Below are 23,157 nucleotides of genomic sequence, written 5' to 3' on the forward strand. Positions count from 1 at the left end.
TTAAGTTGACCTCACTTTGCTTTTCCTGCATAAAACTTCTCTGACACCTTGTTGGCGCACTGTAGATGACCTTGCATGAGTAGAGCTTGGGTGCAGATTTACTAACTGCCAAAGGACAATGGTCCAGATTTCTTGTTTGTAATTGCATTGCACACTGTCCTTCCCTTGCAGGTGGAGAAGTTGTTAGCATCGCCCAGCTTGCCTCCATAGCTGGTGGACAAGGACGAGGCACCCAGAATAGTCAGCCCGTGACGCTGCACTTCCAAGGCAACAAGTTTACCTTGTCTAGCAGTCAGTTGCGGCAGCTCACTGCAGGCCAGCATCTCCAGTTACAAGGTACATCCAGCAACGCGCAAGAACCATGGATATGGCATGTCATTTAAAATATGTCTTGTATACACACACGCACTTCTTTTCCCCCCCAAAATGTAGTTTTTTTTTATGTCAGTATTTGCATTTGACAATGTCTACACGATAAGCATCTCCATGCAGACAGGTACTGACGATGTTGCAATCTGTGGTTACTAGGTGATGATGTAGTTCCACCACATCTTCTGCCATATTATAAGTGATGCCAAGGGAGATCATCTGGTTAACAATGTTGATATAAGTTGAAAACTCCTCTGGATTATTTTCCAAGATGCAAGAAGCAGAGAGTTCCATTTGGCTGCTAATACTGTTTTAAAGTCCTTCACTGCACAGTCAACATCTGGCCAGATGCAGTCGCCATAACAAATGGCTTTCTCAGAAACCGCAAGTCAAAACTCAAAATTCAGTGATTTCCATCCTCCTCCCATGTACCACCACATCCCTCAAATTATTATTTTTGTATTATTCATTTATGGGGTGTGAACATCACTAATAAGGTTAGCATTTGTTCCCTATCCCTTATAATTGTCCTTGAGATGATTGGGATGGCTTGCACGGCCATTTCAGAGGGCAATTAAGTGTCAACCATATTGCCGTGTGTCTGGAGGTACATGTAGGCCAGACCAGGTAAGGATGGAGGATTACCATCTACTGCAGGCGCCTCCCTCTCAGCTGATGAATCAGAGCTCCTCCATGTTGAACATGACTTGGAGGAAGCACTGAGGGTGGCAAGGGGCCAGAATGTACTCTGGGCGGGGTGGGGGGGGGGGGGGGGGGGGGGGGGTGTTGTTCAATATCGATCACCAGGTGTGGCTCAGTAGCTGACTATTACTACTGACTGAGTTGGCCGAGTCCTAAAGGACATAGCTGCTAGACTGGGTCTTTGGCAATGGCGGAGGAACCAACAAGAGGGAAAAACCTACTTGATCCCATCTTCACCAGCCTATCTGTCCATGACGGTTATCAGTAGGAGTGACCACCGCACAGTCCTTGTGGAGCTGAAGTCCCTTCTTCACATTGAGGATATCCTCCATCATGTTGTGTGGCACTACCACCGTGCTAAATGGGATAGGTTTCTGTTGGAACAGATCTAACAACTCAGAACTGGACATTCATAAGGAATTGTATTCAATATAGATTCATAATCTATAACCTCATGCCCAACATACACCCCACTTATTATTACCATCAAGCTAAGGATCAACCTTGATTCAATGTAGAATGCAGGAGGACATGGCAGGAGCTGCACCAGGCACACCTAAAAACTGAGGTGTCAACCTGATGAAACTACAACACAGGATTACATATATGCCAAATGAAAGGGCTCCACAAATATCCTCAATGATGGGGTAGCCCAGCACATCAGTGCTGAATACAATACTGAATTATTGGCAACCATCTTCAGCCAGAAATACCAAGTGGATGATCCATCTTGACCTCCTCCGGTAGGTCCCCAGCATCACAGATGCCAGTCTTCAGCCACTTCGTTTTGCTCCATGTGATATCAAGAAATGGCTGAGGGCACTGGATACTGACAATATTCCAGCAATAGTACTGAAGACTCGTGCTCCACAATTAACTGCACCCATAGCAAGCTGTTCCAGTACAGCTACAACCCTGGCATTCACCTGGCTATGTGGGAAATCGCCCAGGCACATCCTGTCCACCAAAAGCAAGACAGATTCAACCCGGCCAATTACGCCACATCAGTCTACTCTCAATCACCTGCAAAGTGATAGGAGGCATCGTTGACAGTGCTATCAAGTGGCACTTAGTCAGTAATAACCTGTTCACTGATGCTCAGTTTGGGTTCTGCCAGCGTCTTTCAGCTGCTGAAGTGATTATAGCCTTGGTCCAAACATGGACCAAAGAGCTAGACTTGGAGAGGTGAAGTGAGAGTCACTACCCTTGGCAGCATTTGACCAAGTGTAGCATCAAGGAGCCCCAGCAAAACTGAAGTCAATGAGAATCCGGGGGAGAAAACTCCACTGCCTGGAGTTGTACCTAGCACGAAGAAAGATGGTTTTGGTTGTTAGATTTCAATCATCTCAGCCCTGGTTCATCGTTGCAGGAGCTCCTCAGGGTCGTGTCATGCCGTCTTCAACTGGTTCATCTTCCCTCCGTCATGAGGTCAGAAATTGGGATGTTTGTTGTTGATTGCACAATGTTCAGTATCATTCGTGACTCAGATACTGAAGCTGTCCATGTCCAAATGCAGCAAGACCTGGGCAACATTCAGCCTTGGGCTGATAAGTAGCAAGTAATGTTCACATCACACACGTGCCAGGCAATGACCATCTCCAACAGGAGAGAATCTAACTATCTCCCCTTGACATTCAATGGCATTATCCTCACTGAATCTCCACTGTCAATATCCTGGGGATTGCCATTGACCAGAAATTGAACTGGACTAGTCATATAAATACTGTGGGTACTGGAGCAGGTTAGGGTCCAGGACTGCTGCAGCGAGTAACTCACCACCTGACATCCTGAAGTCTGCCCACCATCTACAGAGCACTAGTCAGTAGTGTGATGGGATACTCTGCACTTGCCTGAATGAATGCTACTCCAACAATACTCATGAAGCTTGACACCATCCAGGACAAATCAGCCCGCTTGATTGGCATCCCATCCACACCTTAAACATTTACTTCCTCCACCACTGTCGTACTGTGGCAGCAGTGTGTACCATCTACAAGTTACGATATTCACTAACGTTCCTTCGACAGTACCTTCCAAACCCATTACCTCTACCACCTAGAAGGACAAGGGTAGTAGATGCATGGGAACAACACCATCTGCAGGCTCACCTCCATGCCACACACCATCCTGACTTGAAAGCATATTGCCATTGCTTTCCCAATCTCACCCCCCCCCCCCCCCCCCCCCAAACACCACCACCACCACCCAAAAAACAGCACTCTGGGTGTACCTACACCACATGGACTGCAGCGGTTCAGGAAGGTAGCTCACCACCACCTTGTCAAGGGCAACTAGGGATGGGCGATAAATGCTAGCCTAGTTAGTGACGCCCACATCCCATGAAAGAATGTAAAAAAAATTTGTCCACTTTACGATACTGAGAGCAATCAGTCTCGCAATTGCTGCCTTTTGTAGTTTTTTACTAGAATCTGACACCTCCAAACTCTCTCCTTGGAGCAAAGGAGATTGAGGAGAGATTTCATCGATATGGACAAGGTTAGGATTGGTTTAGATGAGGTAGCCCTGAAAACGTTTTTCCTTTAAGCAGATGGTACAAGGACGAGAGGGACACATTTAAGATCTTGGGCATGAGATGCAGGGTGAATATGAGGAGGAACCTTTCACACCGGGAGTGATAATAAATTTGCTGTCAACAAGGGTGGTGGAAGCGGAGACAATGAATAATGTCAAAAGGAAATTGGATGGACACTTGAGGGGAAATAAGCATGAAGAGCTACAGGGATAGAGATGGTGAATGGGACTGATCGGATTGCTCTACACAAGCCAGTATGGGTGTAATGTGCCGAATGACCCCACCCCATGCCATAATGACTCTGAGTCTTCAAGACCAATATCCTATTTTTTCCCGTTGGTTCTTAAATGAAGCATGACCTCTGGCTGCTTTCTCCATCTTCCTTCCTTCCCCATTCTGTTTTGCCAATTATTTCAATGCATGGGTGATACTGTACCTTTTCTTTCCTTACTTATCATCTCTACAGCAGAATTCCTAATACCAAGGCTTCTTTGTCAGCCTCATGAAGAGGTGGGCTCTTTGATTCCTGACTTGTAAGCAATCGACAGACCCACCTCTGGCCATCTCAGATCAGTACAAAATGAAACAGATCAGTCTTGATTCTGGTCTAGTAGCATTCCTTTTAATTTAGGAACAATGCATAGTTCAGAAAGCGACTTGCATTGTCCCAACCTCTAACAAGAGAGGGAGGGACCAACAAATAGTTTAGACTCTGATTTATTAATTTATGAATGCTAACCCAGTCATTTTTGAATGTGGTGCAATCTCTTAACAATCTGAATATCTAACAAGCCTCAACTGCTAGAAAGCAGAAAGCGAACAGAAGACAAAGTTGATTGGGGATGGGTTGAACAGGGTGAACGCTTCACAAAGACATAGTAGAGTAGGTAGGCATAGTACTTAAAGAATACAAGCAAGAACTGTGTCGGTAGAAGTTATGTTTAAAGAAACGATTTAGCATCTAGATCACAACCTTAGACTTTACACAGTATTTGCAGCAACGAAACAGGCCATTTGGTCCAGCAGGTCCATGCTGGTGTTTATGGTCTACATGAGCCTCCTCCCACCCTCCTTCATCTAACCCTAACAACATAACCTTCTATTCCATGTGTTTATCCAGCTTCTCCTTAAATGTATCTATGTTATTGGCCTCACCTACTCCCTGTGGCAGTGAGTTCCACATTCTCACTGCTCTCAGGATAACGAATTTTTTTCCAGAATTCTGCATTGGTTTTATGAGTGAGCGACTGTCTTATTTTTATGGCCCCCAAGTTCTTGCCCATGGATGGAAACATCTTCTCCTCTTCTACCCTCTCAAATCCTTCAAGACTTCTATCAGGTCATCCCTCAGTTTTCTCTCTTCTAGAGAAATGAACCCCTGTTTCCCACTAAAAATTTATGTCCCATGTATTTTTGTTCATTGAATAATGTTTAATAATTTAAACTTAGAATGAGACCTGATGTAATGTTGCATTTCTAGGGAGATCCTATAGAAGCATAGGATAATTACAGTAATTAAAAATTAATTTATTGTCTGAATTTCTCTTTGTTATCTGGACATGTTAAAAAACATTTGCCTAGATAGTGAAGCTGGTGAAGATACACTTGACAGCATAAGGGGTTCAAACTCAGATTTGAGATAAAATGAGAACAAAAAGAATCCAGAGTAAAGAAGCCTGGGTAAGACCCAAATATATCACCATGCCCTCTAGCCATATAATGGGAGACCTCCCTCTGAGGACCCTGCTCCAGAGGCTCACAGCTGCACAGCTTTCCTGCCAGTGAGTCTGAAATCGATAAAAATCAGTCTCAACATGCGATTAAGAGGGAAAGAAAACCTTGATTCTACCTTGAGAAAAAACTAGGTGATAGGGAAAGGCAACTTCCTGCAAGGGAATTATGATAGCAATAAATTTAGCATTGTATGAGAAAAATCATTTCACCACCCTTTTAATTTAAAAAAAATGACTACAGGTAATGTCCTCCAAATTGTATCAGCACCGGGGCAACAGATTATGCGTCAACAAAGTCAAGCTCTGTTACAAACACCGTCCCAGGGCAGCGCTGTCCAAAACGCATCAGCTGCAACTGGAAACCAGCAAGGAATAGTACCCAGTTCTGTTTCCGCTCCTATTTCAACGCAAGGTAAGTGGCTTAGGGACTGTGGAATTAATATGCTCAGTTTATGCATCTACGTTTACCACAAATCGTAAACGTGTTGTCTGTTTTTCAGCGTCTTTCCTCACAACCAGAACAGTTAGTAGTTCAGCGTCTGGAGAGCAAGGAGCAATCCTAAGGCCAATATCTTCTCTAGGATCTGCTGCACAGGTAATCAGATTATTTTAAACAAGCTGCTAAGGCCATTGTGTCAGATTCGAGTATTCATAGTAATCTTCCAAGATCAATGTTTTTACGCTTAGTCAGATTGTGAAAAATTATTAACCGAGAATGTGAGAGAGCACTGGTTTGTCTATCTTTGTATCTATGTTTTTCTTTAGAAATTGTGTGTACTTCCAATCAATTCTTTCCATTATAAATTACTATGTCCATAGTGTCTAAGAAGGCTTGTCACACTGTAATTACACACTCCTGTCAATGGAGGCACTGTTGCACCACCGTTGAAAGGAGAATTTAATTGCATTGTTGCCTGACTTCAGGGGATAAAAATGGCATGGATTATTCTGCTGTTAAAACACACCCCCAATTTTAATGCTTCTAAAGGTAACCTGTTGACACAAATTACTGCTTGTTCAGTGCTTTTTTTCTGTCACATTTGAGAATTGTGTTACTGATTTATAGGATTCTATAGAAGAAAAGAAAAAATTCATAAAGGAACGTTTGGACCGGATTTTTTTGATAAATGAGAAACGGTGTTCTGTGGTGCCTGTCTATGGCACAGAACTGTTGGGAGTCTGCTTCTTGATTGGTGAATATAGACTTACAAAGTCTAAATCAACTGGGAATTCCTGGCTTTCCTCTGGTTATGTGAACTGCTGCAACATTCAGCAATCAGTTAGTGACTGCTTTGCTGAGGTAACGTGGAAACGGACAGATTCTTTGTCACGGACGATCCTGTCCGCGGATCAGAGGCAAGAAAGTATGCAAGATATTATTAAAAGGTGAATACTTTTAACATGTAATAAGTCACAGCAGTTGGTAAATTTTACAGTAGCATCTCGAGATCACAGCTGAAGGTACTGATGAGCATCTTCCAATGTATTAAGCCGTTGATATCAGGAGCCAATTGGTCAGGAGATCTAAGAGGTTTTTTTTTTTGCGTTAATGTGCAGAACCTGACCCAGCTTTTAGACTCTGTGCTGTAATCTTGAGCTTAACCTAAAATTAAAGTAGCATCGATCCTGCTACTAGATTTCATCATTCACAGCTGATGAAGAAAGTGAATAAAATGTTCAGGATCACAAAGTAAGGATGGATGGTGTGCCTGGGGAGATGACTTAAGTTAGCGGGGTGGTATTGAAAGTTGTTGAGACTGCATCTGTCACATTGTTCCAAGTATTCAGTCTCCATATTAAAAACAAGATGTAGAACTGTTGGGGAAATTCCACGTTAAGACAGATGACTAACCAGATTTCTGGATTTCATGAGGAAAGATTGGCCAGGTAAAATAAAAACTTGCATTAATATAAGGAACCTTTTACATTCTTGGCATGTTGTATGGAGCCATCGACTTACTTTTAAAAATGCTGCCACAGTTGCCTCACAGGCAAATGCAGCAGCCAAGTTGCAAGCCACATGATTCTTATCTTGTCACACCAAGCAACAATGAGATGAATGATCAGTTAACCTGATTTGGTTGATGGAGGAATGTTGGTCATGAAACTGAGAGAGTTCCCTTTTATTCTTCAAGCAGTTTCATGGTATCTTTAACATCCGTTTGAACAGGCCAACTTGATATAAGGTTTCATCTGAAAGATGGCACCTCTGACAATGCAGTCCTCCTTCAGGACTGCATGGAGCATATGAATATACGAATTAGGAGCCGGAGTGGGCTATTTAGCCCCTCGAGCCTGTTCTGCCATTTGATAAGATTATGGCTGATTGATTGCGGCCTCGACTCCACTTTCCTGCATACCTCTGATAACATTTGACTCCCTTGATAGTTAATCTATATAACTCTGCCTTAAAAATATTCAATGACCCTTCCACCGCGCTCTGGGGAAGAGAATTCCAAAGATCCACGTCCTCCTGAGAGTAAAGTTTTTCCTCCTCTCCGCCTTAAATGGGAGACGCCTTATTTTTAAATTGTGTCCCCTGGTTCTAGTCTCTCCCGCAAGAGGAAACATCCTTTCAGCATCCACCCTGTCAAGTCTCCTCAGGATCCTATACGTTTCAGTAAGATCACCTCTCATTTTTCTAAACTCCGGTGGATGCAGGCCCAACCTGTCCACCCTTTCCTTGGAAGATAACCCCTATATCCCAGAAATCAGTTGAGTGAACCTTCTCTGAACTGCTTCTAATATAATTGTCCTTTGTTAAACAAGGAGGTTAAAACTGTACACAGCACTCTAGATGTTGTCTCACAAATGCTCTTTACAACTGCAGCAAAGCATCCTTACTTTTATATTCTATTCCCCTTGCAATAAACAAGAACTTTCCACTTGCTTTACTAATCACTTGCTGTACCTGCATATTAACTTTGTGATTCCATGTTCCAGGATGCCCAAATGCCTCTGCAATCTCTCCCCATTTAAATAATAGGCTGTTTTTCTATTCTTCCTGCCAAGGTGGACAAGTTCACGTTTTCCCACATTGAACCCCATTTGACAAATTTTTGCCCACTCCCACTCGCTTAACCTGTCTATATCCCTTTGCAGACTCTTTATGCCCTCCTCACAACCTGCTGTCCTACCTACCTTTGTGTCAAAGCAATTTAGCAGCCGTACATTTGATCTCTTCATCTAAGTCATTAATATGAATTGTAAATAGTTGAGGCCTCAGCCCTGACCACTGTGGCACTCCACTCATTACATCTTGCCAACCCAAAATGACCCATTTAGGCACATTTTCTGTTTCCTGTTAGCTAATCAGTCCTCTAACATGTTAATTTTTTACCTCCTACACCATGAGCTCTTATTTTGTGTCGTAAACTCTGATGTGGCACCTTGTCAGATGCCTTCTGGAAATCCATGGGCATGATGGCTACCAGCTCCCCTTTATCCCCGTTGCTTGTTACTTCCTCAAAGAACTCTAATAAATTAGTTAAAAACTATTTCCCTCTCACAAAACCATGTTTGACTCTGCCTGATTGCATTGAAAATTTCTAAGTGTCCTGCTATAGCTTCCTTTATAATAGATTCCACCATTTTCCCTATGACAGATGTTATGAGAACCGGCCTGCAGTTTCTTGCTTTCTATCTCCTTCCTTTCTTGAATAGAGGAGTTACATTTGTTATTTTCCATCTTGATGGGGCGTTTCCAGAATTGAAGGAATTTTGGAAAACTGAAACCAATCCATCTTCTATCTCAGCAGCCATTTCTTTTTAGACCCTAGGATGAAGTTCATCAGGACCTAGGAACTTGCCAGCCTTTAGTTCTGATTATTTTCTCTGTACCCTTTCCCTGGTGATTATAATTGATTGAAGTTCCTCCCTCCCTTTCACCTCTTGACTTAGTTATTTTTGGGAAGTTATTTGTATCTCCTACAGTGAAGACACACACCAAATATCTGTTTAATTTATCTGCCATTTCCTTATTTTCCATTATTATTCCCCAGACACACTTTCTCTGGAGGACTAACACTCAGCTTATTTACTCTTTTTCTTTTTAAATGCATGTAGAAACTCTTACTGTCTGTTCTTATATTTCTAGCTAGCTTTCTCTCACACACTTAATTTCTCCCTCCTCTTTTTTTTAGTCATTCTTTTGTTTTTTTAGTCAAGTTTCAACTTGGATTACATGCTCGAGTCCTGGAGTAGAGCTTGAATCCACACACTTCTGTCTCAAATGGCATTACCACCTGGGATTTTACTCTATGGTGGAGGAGGGAACTATGGGGGAATTGGGGTCCAGAAAAGTTCTTATGCAAGTTAAAGACTTGAGCAGCACAAGACACAGTTTGCAGTTAAGAGCGTTATGAGGAAATAGACAACATTTTCTGAGTGACAAGGTGGTAGAATTCTGCAGCAGACGAGCAATGAGAGCAATTGGTTAGAAAACCATGGCGGGATTTAAACAAGGACTGGTTGGATTCCAGGATGAAGAGATAGATACATGTGGATTGGTTCCAGAAACACAGGCAGGGTGTTGATGAGTGGTTTGGAAGGGTAGGCTAGCTGGATCAATGGTCTCATCCTGCCCAGAGCACGACTATTGAACTATGTGCTACGAATAGCTATGATTGGTCCTGAAGTGACCTTTTTTTGTTAGGCACTGTTGGTGGTTTTGGATTATGCATGGCCTGTGTAAAGCCAGAAGTGGCTTGAAAATAGATGCAATGGGTGGATGGGAGGGGGTTGTAGCCAAGGAGTGGGGAGGCGGGGTTGTGATTGACACAGGATAAGGTTTTATATTTAGTGTGCATATAAAAAAGGACAAAAATATAATGACCTGAAATTAACTCTGGTATTGACTGGAAGTATAAAGATTTGGAGAAATTATATTGTTGAAAGAGGAGGGAACTGATTGGCTTGTAACCTGTTGCAGCTCGCAGTTCTGGTTCAGCAGACAAAAATAACTAGCATTTATAACCAAAGTAGAGCATCTCATGGCACGTCACAGTTTTTAATCAGACAAAATTTGACCATTTGAATGAGATACTATTAGGGCAAATGACCAAAATCTTGGGCAGAGAGAGATATTTTAAGGAACATCTTAAAGGAAGTCAAAGAGATGGAAAGGTTTGGAGAAGGAATTCCACAGCTTGGGGCCCAGGCAGCAGAAGGCGTGGTCACCCATGGCGGAGCTTCAGAAGTTAGGGATTAGAGGCCAGAGTGGGAGAAATGCAGAGAGATCGGAGGATTGTTGGGCTGGTTACAGAGATAGAGGAGGCAAGGCCATGGAAGGATTTGAACACAACAATGTGCTGGGCTTTACCTGTGACGTTCTGTGACTGGCTATAGGATATGTAGGTGAGTCAGCTATGCTTTTTAAATTCTTGCTGCAAAAACGAGTGGTGTAGCTTAAAGGCTGGAAAATGTTGTTGCTCCAGTCATAATCCTGGAGGCTACTTTTACACCCTGGCTGTATTTCTCCAATTTCCAAACAAATCATTATTTAACTTGCCATTGTTTTGTCATTTACAGATGTGTAGAAAGCAAGTAATCCAGGTAAAAAAATCATAACACAAGACTCAAGCAGCCAAAGTAGGGAGAAAGAAACCGCATTTGTGTATAGCCTCCTTCCTGTCTCAGCATTGCCTAAAGTTCTTCACTGCCAAATAATTACTTCTGTATTGTGGTCTCTGTTGTTATGTAGGAAAACACAGGAAGCCATTTTTGCGCACAGCAAGATTCCACAAATGGAAAATTAGATAAATGGCCTATGAATCGGTTTTGGTGGTGTTGGTTGAGGCATGAATGTTACCAGGAAACCAGGGAAATGCTGCTTCTTCAATAAAAGTGCCAGGTGATCTTTTCAATGTTCACCTGGACAGGCAGGCAGTCTTACTTTCTCAAGTAACTGTAAAGTACAGCACCTCCTCAGTACTGCACTGCAAAGCCAGCCTACTGTTTAGTGTAATGAATGCAACATTTTAGCTACAAATGTAGATGTGTCTTAGAAGGTGAAAAGTTTCTGCTGAAATAGAGTACTTGTTAACTGTTGGCAAGGATTGATCTTCTTCCCGGAGCGTATACATAACTGCATACATAGATCATGGGAGCTAAAGTCCAATTTCTTTGAACATATTCTCTGCCTTGAGTTAATTGGGCCAGATTATCAAAGTAGATTTGGGAACCCAGCACCGGGAAGGAATCCAGGGCCCAACCCCACAAGCTGCTTTGCTCTTGTGACTCTATTTATAAGTTCAAATGAGGTGAGCTCGGTGCCCACATAGTGGCGCAAGCGCCACCATGAGATGGGAGCTGCCTGCCTGGCACCAGTGGCAAAGGCAGGCAGCACCCATGTTGGGGGCTGCCACTGCCTTAATGATTAGAGCAGACAGCTCCTCAGAATGTCAGGTGTTGGAAAATGACCATTCAAGCAAACTTAACATCCAGCGCTAGATCTGGTCCAGTTATCCCCATCATAATTCCGTTTTTAACAAATAAAATTAAACTTTGAATGTCCCCGCAGTGAGTCCAACTACTGGGCAATAACATGCACCAGACCTAAAGGAGCTTAATGGCCTGGTAATCGCTGCTGAGCCAGTTGCTCGTTCCCTCCCCCAGCCTATTGAAAATTTGAAACTGTCCAGGAGGCAATAGGATCATGAGCTGGCTTCCTCCAGGACTGCGATTTTCAAATCATGCCTGCACCGGGCCTCAACCCTGCAGGCATTTGAAAACCCAGCCCAATGTTTTCTAATTTTGCTGCTGGCATTTTCTTTCAAGACCTCAATTGTTTTCTCAGTTCGAAATGTGACGAAATACAGGTTTGAAGTCAAACTTACTTTGCATTTCCAGTTAGAGTGGTCTCGCTTTTTTTGTATTGAAACTTGTATTAAGAAACGTTGTGCCTTTTCCGCAGGGTTCACTGTGTTGTTCCAAATGTAGTGGCGTCCCCGCCAATCCTGTACACGTTAAACCCTCCACCACCTTACGCGCACCGCATGCGGCTGTTTAAATCTAATCTTAAAAAGGAGCTGGCTCCGTACTCCCAGCAGCTGCAGCAGGTTACATCGACAACAATGCTACAGTTAACTGACCCGAGGCTTGTACAGTTTGACTCAGGTTAGTAAAGTTAGAGGGAGTTGTCTCTTCTGAAATGCGATGATTTTTTTCGTATAAACAGTGACATTCTCTGGAGTTTGAGACGGAGCTGCCATTCCATGCTGTGCTGTGCACTTCACCCTTCATTTCCTTTTTGCCTTAAGTGTCCAATTTATTGGCAGAGTCGGGTGAGGAAGCCACATTTTTTGGGAGTGAGGGACTTGGCAGGTTTTGGCCCCCAGGCAGGAAAGCAGCTCAGCAAACAGCCACCCAAGCAGCAGTGGGAAGCCCGGTCAATTTTAATGAGTTTCACTCATTAACGTGCCAATATCAACTTGTGCCTTAAACGTAGCAAAACATCCCAAGAGTGCTTCACAGGAGCATTATCAGTAAAAATACTTTTGCCGCTGAATAATATAAGGCATTGTCCAAAAGTCAATAAGGTAGTAGGCTTTAAGGAGGACTATGAGAGATAGAAGTGGAGAGGCTTAGAAATTCTAGACCTTACTTGGGGCCTGGACAGTTGAATTCATGGTCGCCAATGGTAGAGTGATTAAACTCGGGAATGCTCCAGAGGCGGGAATTGGGGGGGGGTGCTCAGAAATCTTGAAGGGCTCTAAAACAACCCAGGAAGTAGGCAGGCAGTGTCCACCCAACCAAGCCCATTATAGCAACAAGACAGGTTAGTACAGGGCTTGTGAGGAGTGGGGCCCCATTTTGGGAAGGGGGGCAGATTCCAGGGAAAGGGAGGCCTCCACTTGCCCTGTAAGGCCCAGAGAAGGACTCCTAATCCTCTGAGCTTATCTTGAGCAGCTCACCTCTTGGTGATCTGGGCTGCACTTCCCTGATGGGGAAATCCCCAGTTGCATCCCCACCCAGGCCAGTGTCGTGGCAGCAGAGTCCCAGGGACAGGGGCGGTTGGGGGAGGGGGGGTGGTGGGGGGCGGCTAGCGGGAAAACCTCTTCCTCCATTGTGGCTACGTCATGCCTGGTCTCAGCCAGACAGAGAAGGTTTTAAAAAATCCCCTGATTTTCAATTCCGTTTCTTCAGTTTAACTGGGGAAGTCAGTCACCAGATTGGAATGAGAAGAACTGAACTTTCATTCTGATTGTCCTTACACAGGGAAATTGGAAGCACTAGCTGTTTTGCTTCACAAACTGAAATCAGAAAGACGCCGGGTGTTGATATTCACACAAATGGTTCAAATGCTGGACATTCTGGAGAGTTTTCTGGACTACCATAGTTTTGCTTTTGTGAGAGTTGATGGTAATGTTCATCTTAACCAACGACAGGTATGTTTTTTTTTAAAGTAAGTATTTTTATATATAATAAATGTGCATGTATGCATTTACATATATAATGTGTATATAAAATTCCAGTCCCTGTTTCTAATATCGGCTCCAGTTGTTCAGGTTTAATGGTTTGTGGTGCCATTCTTTTCCGTAGCTGATGCCGTCTCCCCCATCCTTACTGCAGACACAGTAAAACTTATATTGTGTACTGTCATTGTCCTGGGGGTAGATTAAGATGCCTTTTTCCCTCCCCAGTGGGAATTAATGTAATATCCTCTGGGGCCTATAGAATGTGCTGACAACAGTTTAATCCACAGTGTGGTTTAATAGAATGGTTACAGCACAGGGTGTGGCCATTGTACCCATGCTGGCTGGCTCTCATATCATACTCGCCTCAAGGAGGCAAGTGCTTTTGACAATGTAAGGAATGACAGAAATCAACAATGGAGTACTACAGTATGATATATGTGGTTATGGTAGTGAACTGTCAGCTCGGAGGTCAGAGGTTGTGGTTTCAAATCCCATCGTGACAATTGAATTCAGTAAAGCTGATCATTGACTGGCTGGCACCAGATAAAATTACTATCAAAATTGTTGGTTAGTTGCTTTTAAAAAAAAAAAAGACCCATCTGGTTCATAAGTGTCCTTTGGAGGGTCAGGGGTAAACTTGCCACCCCCTGCCCGGCTGGCTTATACTTGACTCCAGTCCCAAATTACATGGCTGATTCTTAATGCCCTTGGCAATTAGGGATGTAGCAATCAAGGTCACCTTGCCACTGTCATCCTGGGCGTTACCATTGCCCAGAAACTGAACTGGACTAGCCACATAAATACTGTGGCTACAAGAGCAGATCAGAGGCTAGGAACTATGCAGCAAGTAACTCACCACCTGACTCCCCAGAGTCTGTCCCCCATCTACAAGGCATAAGTCAGGAGTGTGATGGAATACCCCCACTTCCCTGGATGAGTGCAGCTCCAACAACACCTAAGAAGCTCGATACCATCCAGGGCAAAGCAGCCGACTTAATTGAAACCCCATCCACCACTTTAAACATTCAGTCCCTGCGCTAACATCCCCTCCAAGCCACTCACCGTTCTGACTTGGAATCATATTTGCTGGGCCAACCCTGGAACTCCCTTCCAAACAGCACTGTGGATGTACGCATGGGATGCAGTAGTTCAAGAAGGCAGCTAACCACCACCACCTCAGGACAGTTAGGGATGGGCAATAAATACTGGTCTAGCCAGCAATGCCCACATCCTGTCAATGAATAGAAAAACCACTTCCCCCCAAAAAAAAATGCATTTTTTAAAAATGTATGAACGATTGAAGTTAAAGGTGAAAAATTACATTTAAGGCCAGTCCTATGACCTGGTACTCCCAGCAGGGAGCACTGCTCGAGGAGCCTCAACAACTTGCACTTTTATAGCTTTCCATCGGGCACACACCCCTTGGTTTTCTATCAATTTAGTTTAATACCTAGAGATTCATGAACACGGAATCAGCTCCCCTTCTTAATCTGAGTCAGTCGGGGGGGTGGGGGAGAGTGAGTGTGTGTGTGTGTGTGTGTGTGTGTGTGTGTGTGTGTGTGTGTGTGTGTGTGTGTGTGTGTGTGTGTGTGTGTGCGTGCTGTCTAATCATTGTGAACTTTCTATTTACAGGCGCTGATGAAACTTTTTAATACAGATAAGCGCATGTTCTGCGCCATCATTTCCACCCGAGGTGGTGCTGCAGGAGCTAATCTGATAGATGCTGATACTGTAATAGTCTATGACAGTGACTTGAACCCAACCCTGGATTCACAAGTCCAGGAATGGTGTGACAGAATTGGAAAGTGTAAAGACATCCATATATACAGGTATATGTGCGGAAATTACACTTGTTTAATCATGTGAACAATACATTGTGAATAATGCATTTGTGTCATTACATTTGTTAAGTTTGGACCTGGCATTAACCTGGGATTGTATCAAAGCAATTATTTACAAATTGGTCTCCCAGATCTTAACAGTTTATATAACACATTTAGCGTAGTAAGCAAGAGCATTAGCAAACGAAAATTTGACACCAAGCCACATAAGAACAGGAGTAGGCCATTTGCTACTTTTGAAAAAAGGTATGGCACTTAATTCTGAAGTCCAAAGGAAACTGCAGTGAATGTTTGTTAAGATCTGGAATAGGCAAAAAAAATTGACAGATGGCAGATAAATTTAAATTTTGGTAACCAGGCACTTGTAAATGTTGGAGCCGCTGACTCACCTTGTCTATGTTTTCACTGCAGACTGGTTATTGGAAACTCCATCGAGGAGAAACTTCTCAAGAATGGCACGAAGAATTTGATCAGAGACGTGGCTTCACATGGGAGCAACTATTGCACAGCATACTTGCAACAGGTATTTGTCCCCAGTACATTTGCTGTTACAGAAAGAATCAGGGAGAGTCTGAACGTCTCCTGGTATTTTGAGAATAGCAGTCATGGGAAAAATGGAGAAGAAATTAGAACCATTTTGGGGGAAAGTGCAATTTGCATCATTGGGCATTTCCTCTAAAGGAGTGGCTAATGCTTTGAATAATTTACCCAGATATTGTTCTCTGTTTCCAGTTTAAGTTGTAGTCAAGCTAATTTTCCATGGGACTGCCAAATTGGCTGTTGAGTGATTTCCAAAAAAACTGATGCGTTTTTTCCTAATATGGAAAATTCTGCTATGGTGTGGCTTCTCGTTTTGCATTCAGCTAGAAACTGATGAGGATTCCTCATATTTGAGGCTGACAAAACTGTGTCCAAGACAAAAAAAAGGATCTAAACTCACACTCAGAGACCGTGAACCTCATCTCTTGATTTTTCTGGGTCCATGCTGTTGTGTGTTTGAACTGGAGTTCAGCAGAGTGCAGTGGCATTTTAAGCATCATTACACTAATGCCCTTTTCTCTCAGTCCTATCTGCAGTCGGTTTAAATTACATGGAATAAAGTTGCCTAAACACCCCTGTCACAACCTCAGGACAGCCCAAAGCATTTCACAGCCAACAAAGTGCTCCTGAAGTATAGTCACTGTTCCAATGTAGGGAAGCGCAGTAGCCAGTTTACGCACAGCAAAATCCCACAGACAGCAATGAGATGAATGACCCGATACTCTGTGTTGTTGATCGGGGGATAAGTATAGACCAAGACACTGGGCAGAGCTTGCTGGCTGCTCTGCTAAACAGTGCCACAGCTGTACAACACCTACCTGCAAGGGAAGGTGAGGCCTCAATTTTGATGCCTCATTTGTAAGTCCCCGATTACTGCACTGGAGTGTTATCCTAGATTTATATGCACAGGTCTCCATTGGGTCTTGAAGCCACAAGGCTCTGAGTCGGAGGTGAGAGTATTATCACCGAAACAAGCTGACAACTGTTGGCAACAATTTGTCTCACAGTCATTAATTCTCTGCCCTGAATATTGCTATGAAACAAGCACATCAACCAGGGTTAGCTGTAATAGGATGGAAGAGGGCTCATATGGAGCATGAGATGAGGGTGACTGCCCTTGGCATCAAGGCAGCATTTGACCGAGTGCAGCATCAAGGAGCCCTCGCAAAACTGGAGTCAGTGGGAACCGGGGAGAAAACTCTCCGCTGGTTGGAGTCATACCTACCACAAAGCAAGTTGGTTGTGGTTGTTGGAGGTCAATCATCTCAGTTCCAGGACATCATCGCAAGAGTTCCTCAGGGTAGTGTCCTTGGCCCAACCATCTTCAGCTGCTTCATCAATGACCTTCCTTCCATCATAATGTCAGAAGTGGGGGTATTCGCTGATGATTGCACAATGTTCAGCACCATTCGTGACTCCTCAGATACTGAAGCAGTCCATGTTCAAATGCAGCAAGATCTGGACAATATCCAAGCTTGGGCTGACATGTGGCAAGTAACATTTGTATCACAAAAGTGCCAGGCAATGACCATCTCCAACAAGAGAGAATCTAACCATCTCCCCTTGACATTCAATGGCATTACCATTGCTGAATCCCCTACTTTCAACATCCTGGGGGTTACCATTGACCAGAAACTGAACTGGACTAGCCATGTAAGTACTGTGGCTACAAGAGCAGGTCAGAGGCTAGGAATACTGCGGCAAATAACTCACCACCTGACTCCCCAAAGCCTGTCCACCATCTACAAGGCACAAGTCAGGAGTGTGATGGAATACTCCCCACTTGCCTGAATGAGTGCAGCTCCAACAACACAAGAAACTCGACACCATCCAGGACAAAGCAGTCCGCTTGATTGGTACCACACCCACAAATATTCACTCCCTTCATGGTGGCAGCAGTGTGTCCCATCTACAGCAACTCACCCCAAGGCTCCTTAGAGAGCACCTTCCAAACCCACAACCTCTACCATCTAGAAGGACAAGGGCAGCAGATGGATGGGAGTACCACCACATGCAAGTTCCCCTCCAAGCCACTTATCATCCCGACTTGGGAATATATCGCCGTTCCTTCACTGTCGCTGGGTCAAAATCCTGGAACTCCCTCCCTAACAGCACTGTGGGTGTACCTACACCACATGGACTGCAGCGGTTCAAGAAGGCAGCTCACCACCACCTTCTGAAGGGCAATTGGGGATGGGCGGTAAATGCTGGCCCAGCCAGGGATTCCCCATCCTATGAATGCTGGTATTTATATATTTTTTAATTCACAGACTAGTTGGACTGAATGGCTGTAAACACTACCTAATGATGACTGGCCTAATGCTTACTAAAACTAGCTGAAAGCTGAATAAGCTGCATCTCTGTTAGATGGTGTGTGTGTGTGTCTATAAAAACAAAAATTTATTGTCAGTTTGGAAGTTTAGGTGACAGTCATAAACTGCTCATGCTGATCGTTTTCAATGTTATCATTAAGACTGCTGCTTTGTTGATTGCTCATTCTCCAGCTAACATTCAGCACTACTTCAGCTTTATGATCAGTACAAATTCTGACATTTTGTTACAGCAAACAGTCCGTGACCTGTTTGAAATCCCTGCTTTCATGGGAGAGTCTGCATTGAAGCTAAAAGCAGAGGAGTTTGTCGTGCTCTCTCAGGTACCATCCTTGGCAAACCAGATCTCACCAAAAGAGACCAAGCCCTTCCTGGAGGTATTCAAACCCATTTAATTGCTGGTTTTATAATTGACTTACTGCTAATTTCACACAGGCCTGTTCTTCTATCTGTATCGTTCAGTTCCCAAGTTAGACAGAAGCTAACACAAAATCTTAGAAACGCACAGAGCATCCACCAGCTACAGTTGATAGAAAAGACAGGTTAATGTTTTCCTTTAAAATTCAAAAAAAAATTGCTCTTATTAAACATCATTTAATTTTATGCATTTTGTACGAATTTTTGTTTCTTTTCCCATTTCCTGGGAAGGCTGTCCCTATGTTCTTCCCCAGCAGTTTTAGCTGTGGTTGAAAATTCTCTCTTGAGGTAGCCCAGGCGTTTGCTTAGTGCCTCCTCATGGCAACCAAGATCAGGGGCACACTGGGAGAATCGTACACTTCAATGATATAATTCATTGAACTGTCTTCATGAAGCTTGTAACCTGCAGGCGGTTGCTACTTTCTAAAATGTTTCAATTATTCTGAAACGTGCTGCTTCACATTTGTGGGAGAAATAAATATAATAGTCTAACTTGAGTGAAATTATTAAATAAATACAACAGACTAACTTGTCCATGCTGCTTCTGTGGTGAATATTTGAAATGTCTCCATTTACATTTGCAATGTTATGTTACCTCTTTGACCACCTGTTCGAACTGCTGGCTTGGTGTCAAATTTTATTTGATAGCCATTCCCGTGAAGCAACTTGGGACCTTCTACTGGGTTGAAGTGCCATATAAATACATATCATTGTAGTGATTGCAGATTGCCCAGTAAACTGCATGTTACTTTGCTGAAAGCCAGGCATAGTTTGACCACCAGGTGATGCTGTTGCTACATATTCAGAATAAACAGTGTCTCTCCACAGAATCACAGAATTCTAACGGCACAGAAGGAGGCTATTCGGCCCATCATGTCTACACCGGCTCTCCAAATGAGCATTATGACCTAGTGCCATTACCCTGCCTTTTCCCAGTACCCTCGCACATTATTTCTATTTAAATAGTCACTTAATGCCCTCTGGGATGCCTCGATTGAACCTGCCTCCACCACACATCCAGGCAGCGCATTCCAGACCCGAACCACTCGTTGCGTGAAAAAGTTTTTTTTCTTGCGTCACATTTGCTCACATCTCTTCTTGCCCCCTCCACCACCTTGCCCAATAGAAGATCGGGTATTTAGACAAGTAATTCAACTTTTCTCCTCTTCCACCTTTTACTTCAAGAAACCAAATATTTTTTAAAAAACACAGCAGAAAGAAAATTAATAAACGTTTAGCAAGGTATATTTGAAAAAAATTCAAATTGAAGATTTTCAGTAACTGTTTTAAAACTCATAGATGTGTTTAAGGGTTAGCTAGCTAAGTACATGAGGGAAAAGGGAATGGAGGGATGTAAAGGAAAGTAGAGCCAGGATTGTGTGGAGCACTAACGCCAGTATAGACTCGTTGGACCGAATGGTCTGTTTCTGTGCTGTAAATACTGCGTCATTCTACAATGGGGAAAAGTGGTACACTGATTTTCATGCTGGTGGTATACTGTAGGATATATTCTTTGCATGGCATTTACAAAAGAGTGTAATTGGCGCGTATGCATACAGTATTCATGCACTGCAATTTAATGTACTTTGGGTTCAAAACATACAAGAGGTAAGGGCAGCACAACTAGGTAAGAGGTGCACAGGAGAATCAGGATAGGGCAAGGGGTTCCCAGACTCTGGGTCGCACCCCGAGTGGGGTCGCAGGGCGAGATTTTGGTGTCGTGTGCTCAGAGGCCAAAATCATGGCCGTGGAGTTCGGTCTAAATTTTGACAATTGTGAGGCCTTTTTAAACGTTCGATTTTTTTTTTTCCTCTGTCGGTCAACATGTCCTAATGATCGGTTCCTTGTGGCCCACTACAACCACAGCCTATTTTTTAAAAAAAAAAGTGGAACGCCCTCCAATTTTCACTCTGGGGTAACACACAGTCTGAGGCATTAAAGTGGGGTCACATCAGGAAAAAGGTGTGGGAAGCACTTGGATAGGGTGAGAAAGTGGAGTTGACGTGGGAGCTCAGCCGTCATATTGAGCGATGGAGCAACCTTGAGAGGTCAGATGGCCTATTCCTGCTTCCATTTCTTATATTGTTACACAGGCCATCCTGCCTAGCCCCTAACACCCCAAAGCAGTTTAACAGAAGACTGCACTCATTCACATGTGCCTTTTTTAACAGAACCTCCTTCAATAGAAAATGAACCTTTTATTAAAATGGCGCTAATCTGTTTTGCAAAGGCTCTGAACAGCATTGAGCAGGAAAGTGGTGACCACGCTAAATCGGGACAGACAGCAAGGGCAGAACTGAGGGAAGGTGTTGGAAAACCCATGGAGCAGCGCAGGTGTAAAAACTACGAAGAGTCTGCATACCTGGACGAATTGGCTGCACTTGTTGAGCAGGTGATTTTTTTTTTGCCTGTTTACTTAGTAACGTTTGTTTCTTAATTGTGTTTATCGAATAGCACCATTTGACCCATCATGCCTGTGCTGGCTCTTTGAAAGAGTGATCTAATTGGGTCCTCTTCCCCTGCTCTTTCCTCATAGCCTAGTAAGATTTTTCTTTACCTTTGTTGGATAGTGGTGTTTGGAAGGATTTGCATAAATCATGAGTTTCTAAGCATGTTGTCATCATTGGCTGTCTTGAGGCTACGGTCATGTTAAGTCCAATATACCTGGGGCAACTGATATTTATTTAGGTGAATTTGAATTCACTCAAAGCTTTCCTGCCCAAACCCTAACTTACACCAAGTCCAGTTCACCCGTCCACCCTTTGTTCGTTGACCTACGTTCACTCCATGTTCAAAATAGTGTCTCAGTTTTAAAAAACTTTCACTGTTGTTTTCATATCACTCCATTGCCTCACTTCCCCCCTCTATCTCTGTAATCTCTTCCAGCCTCTGAGGTCTCTGCATTCCCCCAATTCTGGTCTCTTACCCATCCTTATTTCCTTTGCCTCACAATTACCAGCTTTGCTTTCAGTTGCCTATGCCATAAGCTCTTGAATTCCCTCCCTAAAACTCTCTCTATCTCTTTTTTCTCTCTCTCCTTTTAAGATGCTCCTTAAAACTGACCTCTTTGACCAAACCTTTGGCCACTTGTCCTGATATCTCCTTATATGGCTACAGTGTCACATTTTTCTGTAATGCTTTTTTTGAAGAACCTTGGAATGTTTTATGACATATCTGCAAGTTGTTTTTGACTTAGTGTTCTGATGTAGGCTGTGAATTGTCCTTTCCCAAACCTCCAGACCCACAAATTCAAACCAGACAAATCAGAAATGCAAGTGCAACTATTTTTTTTTTTCATTTGTTCATGACATGTGAGAATTGCTGACCAGTCCAGGGTTTGTTGCCCATCTCAAATTACCCTTGAAGGTGGTGAACCACTCCAGCCCTTGTGGTGTAGGTAAACCCTGCAGGGATTTGGCCGGCGGGGGGAGCGATGGGGGGTCAGGTAGTTCCAGGATATTGTTTGAGTAACTTGGACTTCAAAGCTAAATTATCAGGGTTTGGGATGGGGGGGCGGGGGGTGGAAGGTGGGGAGGTAAGGCAAATAAATGCAATAAATTTTAACCTCAGTGCTGATGTACTATCCATTTTACAACAGCTCTTTTTCCCCCCCCCCCTTTTGGGGGAGTGGTAGTGGGGTGTTATTGCCTTTGATCCTCAGACTGCAGTTTGGCTACTCCATCAATGAGCATTAGATAGTTTGCTGAAAATATCACTTTGTATAACTGGAGTGTTAAAAGGTAAACTTATTGGAGCTTTTTTGCATTGCTGATGATATGTATTAAAAATCCAGAGAATGATTTATATGAACAATCTCCTCGCAAATCTATTGGGTTAAATATCAGCTGCAACCTTTCAAATTCATTGCAATCGTTAAAGTGTAGGATATTATATCCTTAGAATTTTTTAAAATGCTGCAGGGATAGTTGTTTCTCTGATTGAGTTAACTACAATAAGTTATTTCTAATTTGTAACAACTTCATGAAAAGATTAAGTGAGTGGCTGACAGCAGAGTTCAGTATTTTAGGCTGAGTTTATACTGTACTCACTAGGCCCGTTAGATGGCTATTCTACACACTCAAAACTACTTTGCATTGACACAAAAGGTTGCAGTGCGAACGCTGACTCGGGTGGGGGGGGGCACTTTGAACACAAGTTCTGGGAGTGGAGGGGAACTGTGAACGCGGCTGTGAGAGAGACGGGAAAGTGTGAACATGGGCTCGGAGGGGCGAAGGGAGGGGCAATGTGAATGTATCTTCAAGCTGGGAGGAAAAG

At 43.4% G+C, this 23,157-nt stretch overlaps 1 protein-coding gene and 1 non-coding gene across 13 annotated transcripts in view; both read left to right on the forward strand.

Annotated features, from left to right (window-relative positions):
- The window catches only part of ep400 (E1A binding protein p400), a 143,910-nt gene that overhangs the window by 75,806 nt on the left and 44,947 nt on the right, over positions 1–23,157 (forward strand). For 11 of the 12 annotated variants that reach the window (XM_041202555.1, XM_041202549.1, XM_041202552.1 and 8 more), the window contains 10 exons: positions 172–336; positions 5,579–5,749; positions 5,838–5,932; positions 6,404–6,723; positions 12,251–12,453; positions 13,555–13,724; positions 15,387–15,583; positions 16,007–16,118; positions 18,699–18,842; positions 21,113–21,274. In XM_041202555.1, the coding sequence (XP_041058489.1) occupies positions 172–336; positions 5,579–5,749; positions 5,838–5,932; positions 6,404–6,723; positions 12,251–12,453; positions 13,555–13,724; positions 15,387–15,583; positions 16,007–16,118; positions 18,699–18,842; positions 21,113–21,274 (1,739 nt within the window). The remainder of the gene's footprint in view (positions 1–171; positions 337–5,578; positions 5,750–5,837; positions 5,933–6,403; positions 6,724–12,250; positions 12,454–13,554; positions 13,725–15,386; positions 15,584–16,006; positions 16,119–18,698; positions 18,843–21,112; positions 21,275–23,157) is intronic. The other variant, XM_041202558.1, reaches the window with a different exon arrangement.
- Positions 13,889–14,027, forward strand: LOC121286576. Its single transcript, XR_005944999.1, has one exon. It is a non-coding gene; the product is annotated as a small nucleolar RNA SNORA49 (small nucleolar RNA).

Source organism: Carcharodon carcharias, chromosome 13, assembly GCF_017639515.1.
Source record: "Carcharodon carcharias isolate sCarCar2 chromosome 13, sCarCar2.pri, whole genome shotgun sequence".
Classification (NCBI taxonomy): domain Eukaryota; kingdom Metazoa; phylum Chordata; class Chondrichthyes; order Lamniformes; family Lamnidae; genus Carcharodon; species Carcharodon carcharias.